Genomic DNA, 15,275 nt, shown 5'->3' on the forward strand with positions numbered 1-15,275 from the left:
AGTTCTCTGCAACACTGAGATAGGGCGCTTCAGGGAGGTTGTGTGATTAATCGAGGTAGCAAGAAACCTTCATGCTTTCCAGTAATTTTATTTTATCAAAACACCCTGCCCTCCCATTTTTATGACACCATTTTATTCTTGCCAAATTCTGCCTCCCGCCCCCCAAGCTCTAATGCCTACCCAAAGAGCTGTTGGATCCCTTGTCAGGCTATTTACATCCCTCCCTCCTCCAAACTTTCCATCCCAAATTCAGTCCTGTCTTAATACTCCTGGAAATTATTTTCTCTGAGAACAATACCAGGCACAAGAATTCCTTGGCTTTTGCTCAGAATCCCAGAGAATCATAGAAAAGAGTCATTCCTAGATGTAGAGAGGGGCCTTTGTGTATTCAGCAAGAGCACAAAGGATCCAGTGCCTGTAAACCTGGGATTTTCTCAGAAATGAAATTGGGGCTTGTGGAGGAGAGGGGTAGAACCAAGAAGCTTATTGGTGAGCTCAGGATTCTTCATCCATGACATCTAGGATGTTGCTCAGAAGAATTTTGAAAGTAGGACGTTCCTCTGCTTTCTAAAACCAAACAGAAAGTAGAGTGTAACAGCAGGCTAAAATCCAAAATTCAAGGGAAATGCACTGAGTAAGCAGCAAATGTTTATCAAGTGTATACTATATTCCCTATAGCATAACCTGTCAATTACACACGAAAGAAAGAAAGAAAGAAGAAAAGAAATGCAAGTGCTCCATAATGTCTTTGTGCACTTTTCATCTTTAGTAACTCAGGTTATTAATGTGATGGGACAATTTGCAAATTAAACTCACAAACACTGATTAAACTGAGGGTAAATTCATTACAAAATTGTACATCAATGCATCCTTATTGTGGATCCTCAAGTGAAAAATGGCTACTGAACAAGTTTAAATGTTTGACAGAACTGAAATTGTAAGCTTTCAAATACGGTTTCTATCATCCCACAGTCAAAGTTCTACAAAGAAATTAACATTTCAAGATCATGGGCTGCATCAGTGGGCAGAGATCCTCAGCACCTAGGACATTTTTATTACCACTGTCTGGCCTCTAGACTAAGACCCTTTGTGACCACCATGGTCCATAAACCCCTGAGGTATTTCGTGATTCAGGGCATATTCATGCCAGGAAGGTCTCAATCCATCAGAACCAAAAAGTCATCAATTTCTTGTCCCTTTGAATCAGTGGTTCTTAAACCTAGCTGAGTATCAGAATTTGCAGGGATGTTTAAAAAGACTTTTCTGGGTGGGGGGGTGGTACCTGGGTGGCTCAGTCAGTTCAGTGTCCAACTTCAGTTCAGGTCATGATCTCATGGCTCATGAGTTTGAGACCCTCATAGGGCACTGTGCTAATAGCTCAGAGCCTGGAGCCTGCTTCAGATTCTGTGTCTCCCTCTCTGCTCCTCCCCCACTCGTGATCTGTCTCTCTCTCTCAAAAATAAAATAAACATTTAAAAAAGGTTTTTTGGAAGACTTTCTGGGTTCTGCTTCAGACATACCTAATTGGAATCTCTGAAAGTAAGGCCCAGTTATCTGCAGTTTTAAGAGTTCTCCAGGGATTCTGATATGCCAATTTCATGAGTATTACTTTTCTTTAAATGTTTATTTATTTTGGTAAAAAGACAGAAAGAGAGACAGAGAAAGACAGCGACAGGGCATGAGCAGGGGTGGGGGCTGGGGAGCAGAGAGAGGGAGGGAAAGAATCCCAAATAGGCTCCACGATGTCAGCACAGAGCCCAATGTGGGGCTTGCTCTAAGGAACCATGAGATCATGACCTGAGCCCTGACTCATGAGATCATGACTCATGAGTACCCTCATGAGTACTACTTTAAACAGGCTCTGCAGAAAGCACCTGTATGAAACAGTTAACTAGCAGAATGAGGATGTCCTAGTTGGGAAGGAGCATTGTCAATCTCCCTTAAACCTGCATGGCGCAGGAGAGAGAAGGGAAATGGTGTCCCTTTCTCCATACATCCTTTGTGACTTCAGTCATTTGTTGAAGGGAAAGGAACCATGCTTTGATCCAGATACCCACTTTTCACCCCACCAAGAGGACTCCAGATTCACATATATGCTTGTTGGACACTGTCCTTTCCTGTTTCTAGTTGCACAGAACTAAGCTGAGCATTCATTTCCTACTAGAGATTTAGGGTGCCAAATTAAAGTTGCCAAGGATCTACTGAAAAGTGGAGAAAGCACCTCTAAAGAAACTCAAGGTGAGAGCAGCAAAACATTTTATTTTATTTTATTTTTATTTTTGAGACAGAGACAGAGCATGAGCAGGGAAGGGGCAGAGAGAGAGGGAGACACAGAATCTGAAGCAGGCTCCAGGCTCTCAGCTGTCAGCACAGAGCCTGATGTGGGGCTGGAACTCACAGACCACGAGATCATGACCTGAGCTGAAGTTGGACGCTTAACCAACTGAGCCACCCAGGTGCCCCCAAAACATTTTAGTAATAGTGGGACAGGCTCCTTATTTTCAAAATACCACTACTATCCACATACCCCATGATGCATTATATTAAAAAAAAATGACCACTACTGGGGTACCTGGGTGGCTCAGTTGGTTCAGCATCCGACTTCAGCTTAGGTCAGTGGTTCTTGAGTTCGAGCCCCACATTGGGCTCTCTGCTGTCAGCATGGAGGCTGCTTCAGATTCTCTGCCCCCTCCCACCCTCCCCTGCTTTGCTCTCTCTCTCTCTCTCTCTCTCTCAAAACACTAAATAAACATTTAAAAAAATTAAAAATGACCACTGCCTATTTTAGTTCCTTTCAGGATTTTTTTTAATGCCATTTAGGACCACAGCCAGAAAAGGTTGGCAGTTAGTAAAGTAGAAGAAAAAGCCAATGACTTCCAAAGGAATCAACACAAATTTTAATGATTTTTCTCCTCATTGTAAGAGTCCATACATTTGCCTGAGTACCGTTAACTGCCTGCTTATGCTAGGTGACATGGGCCCACAACATCCCCTCTCCCTAAAGCTGAGTTGGTAATGGAGTCTGTTAATGATACTCTAGGGAAAACTGGATGAGCCTGGGAAAGCCTCTGGCCATCAAAGGACTGGGGTACAGGCTGGGTCCAAGAATGTGTGTAGCTATCGGTGTGTGCCCAGCCGCCATGTGACCAGGGAGCATGGGGACTGGGTGCCTGGCTGGCTAAATGGGAAAGTACAGCTTGAGGAAATCACTTAAGAGGTCCCAACAAAACACTTACCTCATGCCAGCAGCTGTACATGATGCTATATACCCTCTCTGAAGCTAGATGAGGCCTATAGAGACGTAGACCTTGGGCAATGTGTTCAGCTGTTTCACTGTTAGTAAATCTTTCATATGGCATCTTCCCCAGAGAGTAAATTTCCCACATCAAAACCCCTAGAAAATGAAAAAATGTATTAAGTCGATTTGCAGTCTCTTCAGGTAGTTGGGACACTAGTCTTCCTATATCAATGTCAAATATTAGATGCAGCTGATTCCCCACACTTTGAATTTTGCATTTGGTCCAAACTTCTGTAGTACTGACCACACTAGAGGGTAAACAGGGTCTTACTGGACTATTAGCTCCTCTAGGAAAGAGACAGCTTCTTATTTGTAATTAGAGGGTCTGGTAGAGTCCCTTGGTACATAATCAGTATTCAGAAGCTGTGGAATACTGAATAAATTGTTCCTCTCAATATACTGTGAGTTCTAAGAAGGCAGGAATCATGTCTATTTTACTGTTTTTAGCCCCAGGAATCCCTGTGGTGCCTGACAATAGTAAGCACTCCCTAAGGATTAGAAGAATGAAAACAACAAATAGTAACCTCTGTGTGCAGGTTACAAAGTGGCAATTTCCCCACTGCTTTCCCTTCCTTTGAGCTGTATAATCTGTATAATTTTATCCACTCACCAAAAGCCCAAATGTCAGATTTGCTGCTGAACTTGCTATACATAAGAACTTCTGGTGGAGACCACCGGACTGGAAATTTGGAGCCTACTGAGCTTGTGTATTCATCATCCAGGACATACCTGTGGATGGTTCAAGACTTGTTACTGTTAGGATTTGGAGAGCTTGACATGTGCTTAAACTTTCTTGGCACAGTCATATGAACTGCACAAATGCATGCCTATGGGCCAATCAGTATGTTTTTAAAAAGTTATTTTTAATGTAATCCTGTTTTCTTATCTGAATTAGCTTTCTTGATTAATAATATGGTTATAGAAAGTATGAAGTGAAATAATACTCCCTTCTTCTTCTCTGTCCTTCTTTGTCTTTTCTCTTTCCTTCTAGTCTGTAGTTGCCCGTGGGAATTAGACTAATTAGTAAAGAAGGAGGCTCAGGAGTAGAGACAACAGGATTAACACATCAAAAAAAAACATATTTGGAGAAATTGGCTAAAGAAAGAGGGAATGACAAAAGAGAGGAGAGGGATACAAAGGACAAAAGAAGTGACTTAAATAATTCAGAGAAAGAAAAGGAACAGAAAGACTAGAATGAGGGGGATAAAAGAAAGGGAGAGGGTGAAAAACAATAATGCTGCCTCATGTTTGTGCTGTGCTATTTTTACTTTTACTTTTTTTAATGTTAATTCATTTTTTGAGAGAGAGAGAGAGAGAGAGAGAGAGAGAGAGAGACGGAACAGGGGAGGGGGCAGAGACAGAGGGAAATAGAATCTGAAGCAGGTTCCAGGCTCCGAGGTGTCAGCACAGAGCCCAACGCAGGGCTTGAACTCACGAACTTCAAGATCATGACCTGAGCCAGTGTCAGACACTTTGAATGATTGAGTCACCCAGGCACCCTTATTTTACTTGTAGAGGGAAAGATGAAAAAGATACACTTACCTGGACAGGCCGAAGTCAGATACTTTAACAACTCCTTGATCATTTACCAAACAGTTTCGGGCTGCCTGTAGTACAACAATTACCAGTGAGACTCTGGCCCTGACATACAGGTCACAAAGGCACAAAGCTTCTGCCCACCAGGGGAATGAAGCCAGGGAAGCTTCATCTCTTTCACTCCAGAGACACTTTCCCACCCAGCAGGAGTCAGCTGTTGCCACTGAGAAACTTGGATACATTTCCCATACATCTAAAGCAACCTGCTATGTAGACATAAGTAAAACATTGAGGGTATGCAGAATGATTCCATTCACAGTGATGATTCCATGAAACCCCTTCCTCTAACAAAATGTTGAGAGAATTAGGGAAAACAGAAGGCAAGTTTGTTTTGTTTGGTTTGCTTTTCTGCCAGTGGGCTAAGACAATTTGAGCCTTGGCCTCCCTGAAATAAGCAGTGGCACAAACTCTGATGCCTCTAGAGGCCAGGCAGGCACAGGTAAAATGAGAGAGTGAAGTGGGGAGGGTAGATTGCAGGAAAATGCAAAGCATGCAGTTGGTCTGAAGGAGGCAGCTGTTCCTCAGCACCAGTTGACTGTTAGCATGGTCTGTGAGAATGGGCCTGGTGTTTCAAGATGGTCAAGATTTTCAAGACAAGCTGGAAATTCAGTTTTTATTTTTAATGAAAACACTTTTTATGTTTGTTTATTTATTTATTTTGAGAGAGAGAGAGAGAGAGAGAGAGAGAGAGCACAAGCAGGGTAGGGGCAGGGGGCGGGGAGAGAATCCCAAAAAGGCTCTGCACTCTCAGCACAGAGCCTGATGTGGGGTTTGAACGCCCAAGCCGTGAAATCATGACCTGAGCTGAAATCAAGAGTCAGATGCTTAATCCATTGAGCCACCCAGGTACCCTCAGTTTTTTTTAAATGTGTTTTTAAGTGTTTGCTAAGTAACATACAACATTTTTTTTTATAAAAGAACAAATGCACCCAAATGTACAAATGTACTCTGATGTAACCAAATGAGGTTCTGTGCCAGGAGCAGCCCCAATGGGAAGCAGGGTTGCCCTTGTGTCCTGAAGGACCCCACCATTTTTACTTGCTGTGGTAGGAGATGGGAGTGAGTGACAGCTCTAGCTACCACCATGGCAGAACTTGTGTTGGGGCTAGAGATCCTTGACTGGTTGACCGCTGGAGCATAGGTTCACCTAACTCTTAATGCCTTCTAGATAAAACTGAAATGATGATTCCAGCAACCCTCCTCATCCATGTACTATATATATTCCTCTGCTACTTTCACCCCCTCGGTCCTTGGTCCCAGGCCAATCCTTCTGAGGTCCTACCAGGTCTCGGTGAAGAAATTGCTTTGACTCCAGGTATTCCATGGCTTCACAGACATCCTTGCACATCTCCAGCAGCTGCTGAGTCTGGAGGCGGTGGCGCATTTCCCTCAGGTAGTTCAGGAGGCAGCCATTGGCCATGTACTCAGTGATGATGAAGATGGGGCGCTGCTTGGTACAGACGCCATACAACTGTACCAGCTTCTCATGGGAAAGATTCCTACAGGAGAGGCAACAAACCAGTCCTCCCTTTCTGGCTCTGCATACTAATCAGAAAGGGGCTGGAGAGGAAAAGAGTTGGCCTGGAAGTAGAGTATCAGGTAAGGGACCATGATAACAAGTTGACTTTCCTCCTTCCCACCCTAAACCACAAATATGCCTAATATGTGAGAGTAGAGAGGGATTTGAAGCCTGTCAATAGAACAGAAAATAAGCCCAGGGCTAACTGAATAATAAGGGTAATCAGAATCAGTCTTCCTTTTGAAATTCTCATTTTTCACATTTATCCTTAAATGCTACTGAGATGGTACACCCCTGTGATCAACACTATTATCAACCAATATCTAAGATAAATAAATGATTACCTCAGCAGTTAGTATTCCCACCAATCAAAGATTGACCTCAGGCCCTGGTCCCAAATCTCTCCTACTCTAAGTCACCTTAAGCCACAGTGGAAACAGTCCTGGTAATTCCTAGACTCCAGCAACTGGATTGAGAGTTGAGTTTGGGCTGTAACTCACATCATGACTTTGGCTTCTTCAATGAACTCATCCTCGGACATGGAGCCTTCTTTGATCATCTTGATGGCCACATCATACTGGCCTCTCCATTTCCCATATTTCACTACCCCAAATTGTCCAGTCCCCAGCTCCTTTAAGAAGGTCAGGTCCTTTGGATCGATTTCCCATGATCCTATAACAACAAAGCCTTGATACGATTCTTTGGGAGTCATGTATGTATAATTCCTACAATAGATAAGAATCTCTACTAGGGGTAGTAATAGGCAAGTGGTAAAAAGGAAATGTTCAGGAGTACTAATGTCTCTTTGCCTGGGAAAATCTCAGGGACAGGGTGGTTACTGGTTGAAGGAATTGGAATTTTAGGTGCCAATTAGCCATAAAGGTAGGAGAAACTAGACAATCTGTTAAAATTCCTTTATGGTTATTTTTTTATCACAATTAAAAAATAATCCCTTTATGAATCTGTTTTTGCAGTCCCAGTAGGAGCCACCAGGGCAAGAAGAATTCTTAAATAACTTGTTTGGCTTTGTTTTAATCTTCCTTGAGGCAGCTGGTGCAGAACAATGTGCTGCAAGGTCTAATTGGGTCTGCCAAAGGTGGTCCTTGCAACTGATCAGTCCACCCTACCCTAGAGAAATAAGAAGTTACCGTAGCCCAGGCCTGCAGTGGAAGGCGCATTCTTGTTTTGTTGAGACACTGGATATTTGAGCCTAGATATGAGTCCTGAAACATACAAAGAGGGTCATGCTGCTGGTGCAGTGTAGGAGGTGGGATGTCATACACACCCTCGCTTAAAGCCTTACACTTCTGATATTTATCTTTCTGGTACATTTTGAATCCCAGAAGATCTTCACGAGCCCAAATTTTTCTGGAAGTTTCTCCTTTCACAAAAGGATTTTCAGAAAAAAAGAGATAAATACTAATTGAAATACACTCCCCAACTAAATATATCCCCACCTCCAAGCCCAGGCTTAGCTCACATTCTACTTCTGCTTTTGATACTGAAAAGTGTAATTGGGACCCCATAAAATTATAGCCTTGACACTGCCTTGCATGGGGATAGCAGACAGCAGCAAGTCTTCTCAATGTATTCATGCCCTCACCAATCTCCCAGTTTTTCAAATGCCTACCAGACTTAGAAACTGTCTTCTGATATTTTCTAATCTGTATGTTCTTTGAGGGCAAGGACCTTGACTAATAACTTTACTGTGTTCTCCTCCAGTATCAAGAAAACTGCTGAGGACACAATAGGAACTCAATGAATACTTGCTGATTTATTAGTTACCAGTATCTTCTATGTCTTTCCTTACCACTGAGATTCAGTCACCAAATAAGAAGTCAGTCTGTACTGGGTGTAAAGTCTGCATTTGACTGCCTCTTTACTTGACCTCTACCCAGCATCATAAGGGTTTTCTTTCACAGCTAATTTGCACTGCTTTGTGAGGCTTTTTGTCCCCTTACCGCTTTGTCCTGAATTGCTTCTACTGGTTCTTGTCACACCCTTCTTCTCTGGTACCCCTGATACTCACCTGCAGAGTTATGCTGATGGTAGTTAATGAGTTCAGGGATGGTGCTGAAAAGGTGCTTCTCAGCCAGGTAATACTGGCTCTGAGGTGTGGAACACACAACATAATGGCGTATCACCCCTTGAGAGTCCCTAAGGAAGTGGGTGCTGAGTCAGCAACTTGAGAACAAAGGTCAGCAGGACCCAAAGTAAAGTGAGTTTTGAGTTTAAGGCACACAGGTAGTAGGAGAGGCACACTATTAAAGAACCTCTCCCCTTTGTCCCCAGGTCCTTGGAACAGTAATGCTCACCCTGTAGATTTAGCAAACACAGACACAGTATATTTTCCTGCTTTGCTGGAGTCTCTGACAATGAAACCTCCTTCTTTCCCCTGAAACAATGAAAAAGAAGCTGACTTTAAGGAGGAAGTGGTGCTCACACCTGCATCCCACCTGCCCAAACCTGAGAGAAAACTGAAGCCTTGATTTTACTGCCAAGTTCCATGTTTGAGCTGCAGCCTCATTGCTTTTGATACTGAAAAGTGTAATTGAGACCCCCCCCAATAAAATGACAGCCTTGACACTGCCTTGCCTTGAGGTGACAGATAGAAGCAAGCCCTCACTTGTTGTGCAAGGAGAATGCCATTTGCCTGTGGTCACACACTTACCTCTTGCTTTAGCAGTTGCTCAGCTTGACTCCGAGTCATGTGTTTAGAGTACCACCTGTAAAGGGAGAATGCTTCAGTGGCTCTTAGGCCACAGGGTTAGCAGCTTAGAGGTTAGAGCACTTTTCATGGCTCGTCTATTCCAGTGGTTCAGTCAGTTCAATCAACTCCTATTTATTGAGTACCTATCATGTGCATAGCACACAGCATCCCTTTCCCAAAGACTGGTTGGAAATGAAGAGCACAGGACAAAAGGCAAATGGGTTCAAGGAAGGGATTAGGGACAGGACATTCAAGGATAATCCATTTACTTGATTAGGGAGAAAGGAAAACAACAGAAGTTTGACGTTTTCACCCTTTCTTATCAAATTGTCAAATACTTTTCTTTGAGTGGTTCTTCTGAATTTGGGTGGGTGAGGTTGTGTGATGACCTCTCCAGCTCTCATAAGAAAAGAGCGTTTGGGGTGAGGGTAAGACATACCCACTGACTTAGGGTGGTGGCATCATTTGACCCAGTTGGCAGTGGCTTTAGTAAGTATCTTAAAATAAAAATTTTACTGAAAGTATAAGAATGTATACATTATATTCCATTCGTCTGGGAAGACTGTGTGCTGGGAACATAAGCATACTCACTCATACATTTCTATGGAGTCTTCTGCTTCGGTGACATAGTTACTAGGGATGTAGCCTTCCTGCCTGTAGAGGAGACAGTGTGGTATATCATCCAGTACTTCCCATCCTGGCAGGGGCGGGGGATACAGATTCATATGCCTGTATCCCCCGGCTCAGAACAGATCTCAAATGGAGGTATATAAACCACATTCCTCCCTCAAAGAGGATCATGTCACTGATGCATGGCTAAGCCAGTGAAGTGTGTAGCTTCTGCACGTGCAGCGCTGATTATATGCGCATGACAACATATGGGCCATACCTTGTAGGCTCCGAGAGGTGGCCACAAGTAGAGCTGCACTCTGTGAAGTACTTGGCAGGACAGCATAGTCACTTTGGTGTGGGAAGAACAATTTCTGATTGGGCTACTGAACGGGGGAATCATGCTGCAAGATTTTGCATGTGTGTGGAGAAGGTGGGCACAAGGCTCCAGAAGGGCTGGAGTGGACTCACCCATTTTTATCCCGCGCTCTCCACCAGGGTAAGTTGCTCTCCTCCAGGATAAAATACTCATCACCCTTTCGTAGCTGTAGATCATTTGCATTCATTGGCATATAATCATAAAGGGCTACAACCTTTTTCAGCTCACTTGTAGAGGCAGGTGCTGCTGTTGGCTCAGGGGGCAGAGGCTTTTTCAAGATCTGTGTGGTTGAGGAGGAAAAAGTAGGGGATTTTGGCTAGATATCAAGCCCTCTCCTCTTCTCCCCCAACTCTCAGGCTTACTAGAGACACCAGTCTAACCTAAATCAGGAATAAAAAAAAGTGTTTATTCAGCATTTATTCAACCAGTTTTCAAGTATCTATGCTGGCTTCTCAGCCTGGAGTGCACATCAGAATCATCTAGAGAGTGGCTAATAATCATAGGCTGTTTCCTATATCAATAGTGTCAAAATATCTGGGGATGGGACCCAGGCACCAGTATTTTTAAAACTTCCCAGACAAAAACCATGAACAGTCATGATCTAGTAACCTTGGCATTAAACAAGTACATGGATCTACTAAGTGGCTCCAAATCTTAGTTTCCTTGTTTGTAAAATGAGCATAATAACTCCAGCCCTGCTTACTCATAAAATATGAGAAAGAAGTTTTTAGATTTCAAAAAGTAACCAAAAAATCAATAATAATATACTAGTGGTAGGATCAAGTATTGGGTATATGGGTTTTCACTGTTAAATTCTTACAACTCTATGTTTGAAAATATTTTTCACTTAAAAATATCAGGCTTTGTTTTGTTTTAAAGAGGTGATTGAATTAAATCATTGCCAAGAGCTTTGCAATAGCCCTATATCTTACCACTGAATAGGAAGTCCTAATTAGGACAAATCCCATGTTTCCTCAAGAACACCAATTAACATTACTAAGTCCCCAGGGAGTTCTAAGACTAGTGTGCTTTCAGGGTGTGACTATAAGTTTCTCTTTTTTTAATTTTTAATTTTATTTTTAAATTAATCTCTACACCCAACATGGGGCTTGAACTCATGACCCCAAGATCAAGAGTCACATGCTCTACCGACTGAGCTACCCAGGTGCCCCTGTAAGTTTCTATTTAAACAGTAGCAGCACCAATTTCCCTGTATACCTGGTCCTCCTCAGGTGTGGGAGGAAGGGGCTTTTTCGTCTTTCGGTGAGAACTCCCAGGTTTTAAACCTACAAAGTAAGAAACCAGTTTTGATATAGAATGCATCTTAGGAAAGGGCCCAGGGACAGATCTGATTAGGAACTTAGCTTTTGTATACATTACCTTTAGGAAAGTTATAAAAAGTCTAAGTGCATACAGCCCTGTACCAGGTTGCACAGCTTGGACAGCAGAGTGCCAGCAGGATTTCGGCCCCAGCTAAACCCCTCTCCCAGGCCCCTTTGTGCAGTGGGCAAAATGTACAAACCTGGGTTTGACAGACCCTTGAAAGGGTGGTGGATAGGGTCAAAAGAGGGAGAAATTATATTGATCAGATCTCTTACTTCCATTCCTATTCTCCAAAATTTGGCAGCCCATAGCATTTTTGGCTGTCTGAGAGCAGCAGAGATACTGCCCATCGATCCAGAAGCAAGGATGGTATTTCTGTGCCAGATCACTGTTGTACCGGATTACTGTAATAGGAGAGAGAGAGAGAAAGAGATCACATCTGAAATTCCAAAGAATCCACCATTTGCATGTTTTCCTCTTTGACTAAGGTTAGTGGTGAGCTCCAAACAACTGCCCCTTCCTCAGGACCAGTTGGCTCATATCCCTGTCCCTGGAGAGTTCTTGTACAGTCCTCTTCAGTGGTCTCTCATGATGACTATCTCCTGACTACTGTGGTAAGAATATCTATGTGTCCAGAGTCCAAGAACAACAACAACAAAATATATATGTTCTCTGTTTTCCCAGTAACCATTACAATATTCCTGTAAGGCAACGTGTTGATTATGGTGTTCTTTTCCAGATACAGGAAACAATAAGCCCATGCCAAACTCACTCCAGTTCTCAACATGCCAATGTCCCAGCTACCTGAGTGGTCTTTTAGAGATACCTACTTTAGTGAGATTATCTGCATCAGGCTTTCCATGTTCATAGAATAGACAATAGAATGGAGCTCAGGAGCAAATGAAGTGATTCTGCCTCTAGAATAAACATGGTTCCGGTCTTCCTAGGGCCACCAAGGTAGGTTCAGCTCATTGTGGGAGATAAACACAGCATCTCCATTTCCTTCACAGAGTCATGAGGTTCAAAATGTCTCCCAGAAGCCAAAGTACTTTGCAAAGAATAGAGTGGTTTGCAGATAGGAGGAATTGGTATTACTGTTTTTAATACTGTGGCATCTCAAGAACCTGAGCATGAAGTCAATTAGATAAGTCATCCATGGGATCAAGTTGTCAGATAACAGATAGAGCCAAGACAACTGAAATAATTGACAACAGCTATCATTGGGACAAAAAGACTTTGGCTGGTCTAAAAATATGCACATTTGAGGACTTGCACATTTCAGCCTTTACTGCTAAGGAGAAGCCCATGTAACTTTTTTTTTTTTTTTAAGATAAAAACAAGGCAGGGGTGCCTGGGTGGCTCAGCTGGTTGAACGTCCAACTTCGGCTCAGGTCATGATCTTGCAGTTGACGAGTTCGAGCCCCGCGTCAGGCTCTGTGCTGACAGCTCAGAGCCTGGAGCCTGCTTCAGATTCTGTGTCTCCCTCTCTCTCTGCCCCTTCCCTGCTCATGCTCTGTCTCTCTCTGTCTCAAAAATATATAAATATTAAAAAATTTTAAAAAAACAAGGGAAATTTTTCCTCTGTAGAGACCAACTCAAGTCCTTAAGAGCTTGCTAGTCTCACTCCATTCATTCACTTAAGACTTTGAGGGAAGCCTAGAAGCTTCTGGTGGCCAGGTGCATTTCACAGGCAAATTAACAAAAGTGCTGGTTTTTTTTAAAGTACTATTGTGATGCTTTTCTAAACATGGATTGGAGGACTTCTAACCACTGTTCCCTGCTTAACCTCATCCTTTACTTTCTCAGCACTCCCCTTCACCATCGTACCAGGTACAGGGTGGTGGGACCTAGTCAGATGGAGGTGCAAGCTAAGGGGCTGCATTGTCTGTAGAGAATTTTAAAACACCAGTAAAACCAACCAAAAGTCTGTCTTTTATTATTACCAGGCACTGGCAATTCTGAACAACATTCCAGATGTCAGCCAGGACTGATCACTCTCACTACCTCCATTCTCTGCCCCTCTCTCCTCCCACCATTACTCTTCACCCAGGGATTTGAAGGCCCTCTGGTGCAGGCCTGCACACTGGCAGACCAGAATTCTTAACCAATAACTGGCTGCTCTGCAAAACGAAGCTATGCTAATATGCGGATGAAGGCACATAATGCTTTCTGCCCTCTCTCCCTACAGAAGACTCATTAAGAACTCACCCTACATTCCTAAATAATGCCTGCCTCTTACAGGGTCCCTTGAAGATGACACCCTTTCTCTTGCTGGCTAATCCAGAACTGGTATTTCCAGCTACCTAGGAGGGAATTTCAAAAACATTCATCTGTTATGGACTAAATGTTTATGTCCCCCCTGCCTTGAAATTCATATGATGAAGCCACTCAATGCGATAGTATTAGGAGATGGAGGCTTAGGGAGGTAATTAGGTCATAAGAATGGAGTCCTCATGATGGGATTAGTGCCCTTATAAGAAGAGACAAGAGAGAGAGATTCTGTCTCTCTCTGCCATAGGAAAACAGAGGGAGAAAGTGGCCATTCTGCAAGCCAGGCAGAGGGTTCTCACCAGAAACCAAATCCACTGGCATATTGATCTTGGACTCCCCAGATTCCAGAATGGTGATAAATCAATGTTTTTTGTTTAAGCCACCTGGTCTATGGTATTTTTTATGACAGCCTGAACTAAGGCAGTGTCCAAGTGAGAGGGCCAGGAAAGACTACTTCACCAATGCATAGGGCCAACTCTGTCTGGGAAGCACTAATGGTTGGTGCACTTTCTCCAAGTACTTGATGGGCTGGTCTCTCGTGTTCATATTTATCAGGATAATGTCTAAAATTCTGTTTCATTATGAATGAGTTCTTCCTCCCTATATTAGTTGTCGCAGTTTTGCCAATGCCACTCTTTCTTTCATTTTTTGGTGAGGTCAGGACTTTTGCTTATTTTTGAAGTTGCAATTAGGAGAGGATCTATTGAGTTTGTCCAAACCAATATTCTAGAGTGAATGTAGACACATATCTGTGGTGCTATAACATTAAAGTGCCCACTGTTGTGTTCAAGGAAATGGAAGGAGAGAGCCCAAGTCCTCAGGGATACAACCTCTGCATGGAAAGTGCCACTGAAAAAAGAAGGCAGCTGGATATGGGGTACCTGAAGCCCTACTTTTAAATGGAGGTATAACTTACACATAATGAAGTGTGCAATCTGAGATATACAACTAGCCACATTTGTCTACAACCATTTAACCACCACTCTGATCCAGGACCTCAGAAGGCTCCCTCAGGCACTTTAATAGCCAATAACCCTGCAGAGGTAGCCAGTACTCAGATGAAGTCTCCTTCTCATGCCTGTGATTTTCAACTGCTGCATTTTATCCTACAGTGGGATAATTTATCCCTAGAGTAGGACTTTATGCCTCCTAGATTATCTCACAATTGGCATTGCAGAACCTGGGGCTGTCTTGCTATTGTTACGACTTGCACCTAAATCCCCCAGCAACTATGGTATTTTGTTGCAATTTGCCTACTTTTTTGGGTCATATTGTCAGCCCAAGCAGGTTCAAGAAGACATACACCCAGGTGTAGAAAAACTGGAAATGAAATGCCTTCAGAAACACAAGAGAAGAAAAGGCAAAATTGTACCTTCCCACACTACCTATCCACACTAATAACCCAACTCAAATGGTAGTGTTTTCTATTTGTTTTGGCTTTATTTTTACTGTTGTAGTTTTACTTACCTAATGAACTTTAATAGTGCATAATCAGCATTATAAGTTTGCCATTTGAGTTAATAAGCCAAGTTTACAAGCTGGATATTCTTTTTTTTATTTTCTTAATGAT

The 15,275-nt window shown here is 42.9% G+C and overlaps 1 protein-coding gene across 7 annotated transcripts in view; it reads right to left on the minus strand.

The window, feature by feature from the left end:
- Positions 1-72: 72 nt before the first annotated feature.
- BTK (Bruton tyrosine kinase) overlaps positions 73-15,275 on the minus strand; it is a 32,636-nt gene continuing 17,433 nt past the window's right edge. For 5 of the 7 annotated variants that reach the window (XM_047076302.1, XM_047076301.1, XM_047076305.1 and 2 more), the window contains 14 exons: positions 11,710-11,838; positions 11,330-11,397; positions 10,204-10,391; positions 9,715-9,777; positions 9,085-9,139; positions 8,729-8,808; positions 8,443-8,570; positions 7,562-7,636; positions 6,914-7,085; positions 6,177-6,393; positions 4,841-4,905; positions 3,909-4,027; positions 3,237-3,394; positions 73-567 (listed from right to left, as the gene is read on the minus strand). In XM_047076302.1, coding sequence (XP_046932258.1) covers positions 496-567; positions 3,237-3,394; positions 3,909-4,027; positions 4,841-4,905; positions 6,177-6,393; positions 6,914-7,085; positions 7,562-7,636; positions 8,443-8,570; positions 8,729-8,808; positions 9,085-9,139; positions 9,715-9,777; positions 10,204-10,391; positions 11,330-11,397; positions 11,710-11,838 — 1,589 coding nt within the window. In that variant the 3' untranslated portion in view covers positions 73-495. The remainder of the gene's footprint in view (positions 568-3,236; positions 3,395-3,908; positions 4,028-4,840; positions 4,906-6,176; positions 6,394-6,913; positions 7,086-7,561; positions 7,637-8,442; positions 8,571-8,728; positions 8,809-9,084; positions 9,140-9,714; positions 9,778-10,203; positions 10,392-11,329; positions 11,398-11,709; positions 11,839-15,275) is intronic. The other 2 variants (XM_047076300.1, XM_047076304.1) reach the window with 2 other exon arrangements.

The sequence above is a fragment of the Lynx rufus genome, unplaced genomic scaffold (genome assembly GCF_022079265.1).
Source record: "Lynx rufus isolate CCGP_SWC_20201006 ecotype Redwood Valley unplaced genomic scaffold, mLynRuf1.p SCAF_14, whole genome shotgun sequence".
Lineage (NCBI taxonomy): Eukaryota > Metazoa > Chordata > Mammalia > Carnivora > Felidae > Lynx > Lynx rufus.